General features: G+C 40.9%; 1 protein-coding gene across 1 annotated transcript; it reads right to left on the bottom strand.

Annotated features, from left to right (window-relative positions):
• Positions 1 to 3,068: 3,068 nt before the first annotated feature.
• On the bottom strand, positions 3,069 to 5,451 carry LOC137543645 (uncharacterized). Its single transcript, XM_068264768.1, has 2 exons — positions 4,997 to 5,451; positions 3,069 to 4,286 (listed from the first exon to the last, which is right to left on the bottom strand). Exons 1-2 carry the CDS (start codon positions 5,432 to 5,434, stop codon positions 3,711 to 3,713), a joined length of 1,014 nt encoding a protein of 337 aa, XP_068120869.1. The 5' UTR covers positions 5,435 to 5,451; the 3' UTR covers positions 3,069 to 3,710.
• Between the last annotated feature and the right edge of the window lie 452 nt (positions 5,452 to 5,903).

The raw sequence follows: 5,903 nt of genomic DNA, 5'->3' as shown, positions 1-5,903 counted from the left end.
GTGCAGCAATGGCATCGCATATGTCCCAAAAACAGCGGGCTAGTGTTGCCTTATTAGTTTTGTTAAAAGTGCGTAAAAATTTGAAAGTGCTTAAGCAAAAGAGGAAAGGCCGTGCATGGGCAAAGAGCTGGCTCCAAGATAGAGATTTGATCTCACATGACAGCCTGTTACATGACCTCAGCATCTCTGCTCCAGATGATTATAGGAATTATCTGCGCATGCCGCAAGAAGCCTTCCACTATCTTTTACATGTGGTTACGCCATTAATTTCTAAGGAGGATACCTGGATGAGGAAGTCTATCACCCCAGAACAGCGCTTAACAGCTACCCTGCGCTTCCTGGCCACTGGACGCAGCCTCCAGGATTTAAAGTTTTCAACCGGAATTTCTCCGCAAGCTTTGGGTATCATAATTCCAGAAACGTGCCAAGCAATAATTGACGCCTTGAAGGGTGAATTTATGAAGGTATGTACATTTGATGTTGCATAACATGTTATTGAAGGGACGTTACACTGATAATGCTATGGTTGTGTCATAGAAAATCTATCCCAGTTTTCTGAATAATCTGTTGACAGGGCCGGCCCCCGGCATAGGCTGTAGAGGCTCCAGCCTCAGGGTGCAGTGTAGGAGGGGCCACAGATTTCATTCAGCTGTCATTCAGAATGGTTATGGAAGCAACGAGAAATAAGAAGAGGGGTTACATGGAAGTGAGTACAAGACAGATAAATACATATTAAGGTGTTGTGGAGGCTATGGGCCCTGTGGGCCTCTTAGTCTATTAGCAATCAGTGTGTGACAGCTGAGGTGGGAGGGGCGCACTTTGCTGGCTCAGCCTTGGGTGCTGTAGGACCTTGTCCCGGCTGTGGCTAGTGATGCAAGTTCCACTTGGCTAGTGTGATGTTTATGTAAGGAGTGTGTTTTAGGCTCTACTGCAGCCAAACAGACAACTAGCAATGGCAGCTATGTTAAATATATCTGTTTTTACAATGCACTCATGTGCTCTGTTTGTGTAGATTGTACTATAATAATAATAATAATGTTTGGCTACATGACTCTCAAATGTCTAATTTTATGTTATGTTCCATTTTTCAGTTTCCCCAAACACCACAGGAGTGGTTGGATATTGCTGCAGAATTCCACCGTTTATGGGACTTTCCAAACTGTGGCGGGGCTCTGGACGGAAAGCATATAAGAATTACTCCCCCTGGCAATACCGGTTCTTATTATTATAATTATAAGGGTTTTTTTAGTATAATTTTGATGGCCTTAGTTAATGCCAACTATCAGTTTTTATTTGTGGATATTGGCCGCAATGGGCGGCAGTCTGATGGTGGTGTCATCGAACAAACAACTTTTTTTGAACGCCTTACTAACAACCAGCTCAATGTACCGGACAATTCACTGACTGTAAACCACCTCAATTTTGTTTATGTTGCAGATGAGGCTTTTCCGTTACACCCACATATTTTGAAGCCATTCCCAAATAGAAATATTCAATACCGGCAAAAAATATTCAACTATCGTCTGTCCAGGGCCCGCATGATAGTGGAAAATGCCTTTGGCATCTTAGCCAGTAGATTCCGTGTGATGCATACTGCTATCAATCTGCGGATCGACAAGGTGGATACAGTTGTCTATGCGTGCTGTGTCCTGCACAACTTTCTTCGGCAACAGCACGCTCCCACATACTTTCCTGTGCACGCTGTGGACAGGGTGGACACTTCTACTGGGAATGTGGTAGAAGGTGAATGGAGAGCACAGCCACATGTCCTGACTGACCTGCAGCCCTGTCCGCCTCGAAATGCCACTACAGAGGCTAAAAATAATAGGGAGGCCTATGCTGACTATTTTCTTTCACGAGCTGGAGCTGTGGCCTGGCAAGATGCCAGTATAGTTTGAGTTGTTCTGTTTATTAACAATTGTGTTGCAACTTGTGTTTTCACGTACCTGTGATTAAATTTATGTTCATCTTCAAATGTGTTTGTTGTTAATCAACTACAAGTCAAGGCCCACATGTACCAGATATGTGTTAGGTCACACTTAACATTGCTTCCTACACATACTGGTTTAGACATGGAACATCATAATATGTGTTTTGAATTAGAGATTCATGTGGGTGTTGTTGTAGTTCCTTATTAACACAACCCAATAAACATGTGAGGCAGTGAACTTATATAGTCTACAATGGATATGCATGTTATTTAGACAGATTGGACCACACAATATAAATGTGCATAATTAACACTCAATTATATTAAATTGTTGGGATTAGATCCGAATACATAATTAGTCTAATGAATGCTCGTTGGTTCATTAACTATATGTATACCATTCAGAATGTTTACACAAAATGAAAAAGAGTGTTAATTATGTACTAATTATTCTGTGCTAATTGGGATGTCGTCTCCATACACAGTACTAATTAAAGCTAACCTGTACTACACAATTACTGTAGCTGTTAATGATAGGATATTGCCACAATGCAACAACAAGGAAAATTAAGTGTACATCAACTAAACAATGATACTAACTACACCATTAACACAATAACACCAGCGTTTCAGGTGAAGAAATACATTTTTATTAACACCTTTGTTGAATCAAATACAACAGTCTATGTAGAAGTAGTTTAAGATTGGCATTGTAACCAAAGTTGCCTTCCTCACAATTACACAGGGCTACCAAATATATACATAACGTAACAAAAAGGAACATAAGTACCCTCCAAAAATAAAAAAACAACACACTTTGGAAGGTGGCTATAGAACATGCTTATCTGTTCATACTGAATGTCGAGGTTCAACGTAAATCAGACATGAAAGTAAAGGTGAGGTAGGTATGTATTGCCTAAATGTGTTACAGGCCGATCCTGCTGACCTGATGTCATCACTACTTGGGTAGACCTGATCAGCAAGGCTGACAAACAGGTGTGGTTACATAATGTACCCGGGTTTGGCTGCATCCTATAAAGAGGAGCCAGATTGTAACTCTCCTGCAGCTACCTGAACAGTATGTTTAAGCCATACAACATACAGTATAAAGGAGACCTACAGATAAAGGGACATGTAGTCTGACAGCTTGGGTCCTGTAAAGGATAGGCAAAATGACATGTGACCAGAGATACAAATAGGTATGTACAGTGTCTATCACAGGTAGAACTATGCTGTGGTCATTTTGTACATGTTCAGGTGTCAATACTTCAATCTCAGGTATGTAAGTGGCTGACACAGACAGGAAGTGAATACAGCGTGAGCGGCACTGATAACAGAATGCAACTAGACCACACTGTCCAACAGCAAAGTGCCTTTTGACAGCAAGATACTGATATAAACAGCAAGTTCTTTGCAGTGTGGGTCACACAGTACTCAATTCCTGTCTCAGTCTGGACTGTCTCAGCCACTTACATACCGGATATTTATGGCATTCTGACCGATAAAGCTAATAATGAACACAGCATAATTGTTGTTGTGCTAGGCACTCTACATACACGTCTATCTCGTTATGTCATATGTCAGTTTGTGTATCAGTGTAAATACATAGCAGATACATGCTTGTTACTGGTTTAACTCACATATAGTGTCGCTAAATATACCAGCATGGGTGCCAGGCAACTACTATTGTTGATTAAATGTACAAACATTATGGCTCCATTTTAGTCTCTCTTCATTGATCCTTAAAGGAAGAGTATCCATATAGGCACGGATGGAGCTATCACAGATCCGCATAATTGGGTTGAGTTGGCCACACAGTTTCCAATTGTTTTTGATATAGTGGATGTTGCACATGTGTTTGTGGATGGTCAAGTATTTTATCAGGAGGGTAGAAATGGGGCTCATACTGTTGTGTGTGATAGTTGTGACTATACTGACTCATGACGTTATGATGCATGTGTTGTGTTGGTGGTAAGGTAGTAGGATAATGCATGTGTTGTGTCGGTGCTAATGTAGGTTGATGCATGTGTTGTGGATGTGTGAATGTAGGCTGAGGTTGGTCTTTTTCAGATGCTAATGTAGCATTAGGGATTTGTGGTGCTGGAATATTTGTGCGAGTCAAAAGAGCCATGATTGCACTTTGTGTGTGTGCCCTCAAATCTTCCGGAAATTCTCTTAATTTAGTTGCCACTAAATTCCCAAACGCATCACAGGAGTCATCTTTTTTGTTGATTAGCATAACAGCCTGCTGAATAGCTTCCTCACATTTGTCTTCAAGAACATTTCTTCTTTTGCGAGTTTTTTTCAGGGCAAATCTGCGTTTAGTGCTCTCCTGGGAGGGACCAGCGACAGATGTCTGTACAATGAATGGACAGAAAATACAGCAATTTGTACAAAGTTTAAACACATATGTAAACATTAGGTACATTTAGTGTAAGGTATGTCCAATGTACTCAGAGCTTATTCATGTTGGGAGTCGATTGTCAGTAATGTACAAATGGGCAAGGGTAGGTAACATTGGCCTACTGCAATTGAAGCATGAGGTTAGATGTTTAGTAAGCAAACAAAATATGCACTACATCACAATGTGTCAACTATTAATTACTTGATTAACATAATCGTGTGGGTCATTTCTATGTCTCCAAATAAACACACCACACCTCAGAAAGCATGGAGAACATGACATCTCAGTGTGTTAGTAGTGGTTTGTTGCACACACTTGTTTAATGTGTGAATCACACACTACTGCAGGCCGAAAACTAACCTGGCCCCCATTGTCCTTTTTATAATGAAGTAGCAAGCTACAAATGTGACATGTATCTGTAGCTGAATAGTAAGCTTGGTTTCTGGAAAGATTTCGGAACAGCAGCCACCACATTCCACTGTTCTGTGCATGAAATGTGGAAACATACCTATAACAAAGGTGAGGCTCACCTTTTATACTCCCTCAGTATACATGGGTGTGAAATGTGGATTCTGCTTTTTTCACAAAGCGACAGTTTAATTGGAACAATCTATAACCATTTAAAACACATTGTCAGTGTGACATTATCCAAAAAAACATACCTCTTCTTCTTCTAGGTTAGGATCCTTGTCACCAGTAGCCATCTCGCTGTTGATACTCAAGTCAGTGGGTTCACTTGATAAACTGCATATAGCCTCACGACCTTTTAAATGTGGAATGGTGAAGGCAAGTAAGTCGTAATACCATAGTCGTGGCTTATAAACCTCTTCAGCTGCAGCCCCTGATCTTTTTGATCGTTCAATTTTGTTTAATTCTTTTTTAAACACGGTTCTTAAGTTTTGAATCTTATTTTTTACAAACTGGACATCAGCCTCTGGGAGGACCGTTTTACATAACTGCACGAGTTCATCATGTGCTTTTGCCTTTAGACGCCTATCCGAGTAACATTTAGTTTTTGTCTTCCAAAGGGCAGGGTGTGCTCTATAGAGGTCTATAAATTCACGTGTAAATTGAGAATCTGAAAAGATATCCACTGCCATAGTTTCCTGGACTGTCCTGGAAAGACAAACATATGGAGGTGACATAAACTTCATATAAAGAAAGAAAGAAAGAAAGAAAGCAAGAAAGAAAGCAAGAAAGAAAGCAAGCAAGCAAGCAAGCAAGAAACTTAACGAACGTACGTTACTGATAAACACGGTCGAGGTTTAAACGAACTTACCTTGAAAGACGCAGACGCCGAAAGTTCAGGAAGCATTACTATACGCCGCCTATAAGGTTACGTTACCCTATTTGAGTGATTTCTCGGAACGTTCGGATAACGTAAGTACGTCAGAACGTACGTTCGGATGACGCAAGAAGCGCTTGCTAACTTCCTGTTTATCCAAACTGTCACTTCCTCTTCTACATTCTGTAGTCCTGTGAGCTGTGACAGCAACCATGCCACGCAGGACACCTGTGCAGCGAGCCACAAGAATGTCCAGGGAAGAAATGGCAGAGATGGTCAGAATA

The sequence above is a fragment of the Hyperolius riggenbachi genome, unplaced genomic scaffold, assembly GCF_040937935.1.
Source record: "Hyperolius riggenbachi isolate aHypRig1 unplaced genomic scaffold, aHypRig1.pri scaffold_141, whole genome shotgun sequence".
NCBI classification, from domain to species: Eukaryota; Metazoa; Chordata; class Amphibia; order Anura; family Hyperoliidae; genus Hyperolius; species Hyperolius riggenbachi.
Note: the sequence above shows the minus strand (reverse complement) of the source record. Positions and strands in the feature narration are given on the sequence as shown.

Bases quoted from the DNA above. Each gene is read 5' to 3' on its own strand.
- LOC137543645 (XM_068264768.1), bottom strand. From the start codon at position 5,434: ATGGCAGTGGATATCTTTTCAGATTCTCAATTTACACGTGAATTTATA. The intron at 4,287-4,996 runs GTATGTTTTTTT...TTCATTGTACAG, and splicing joins CTAACCTAGAAGAAGAAGAG to ACATCTGTCGCTGGTCCCTC.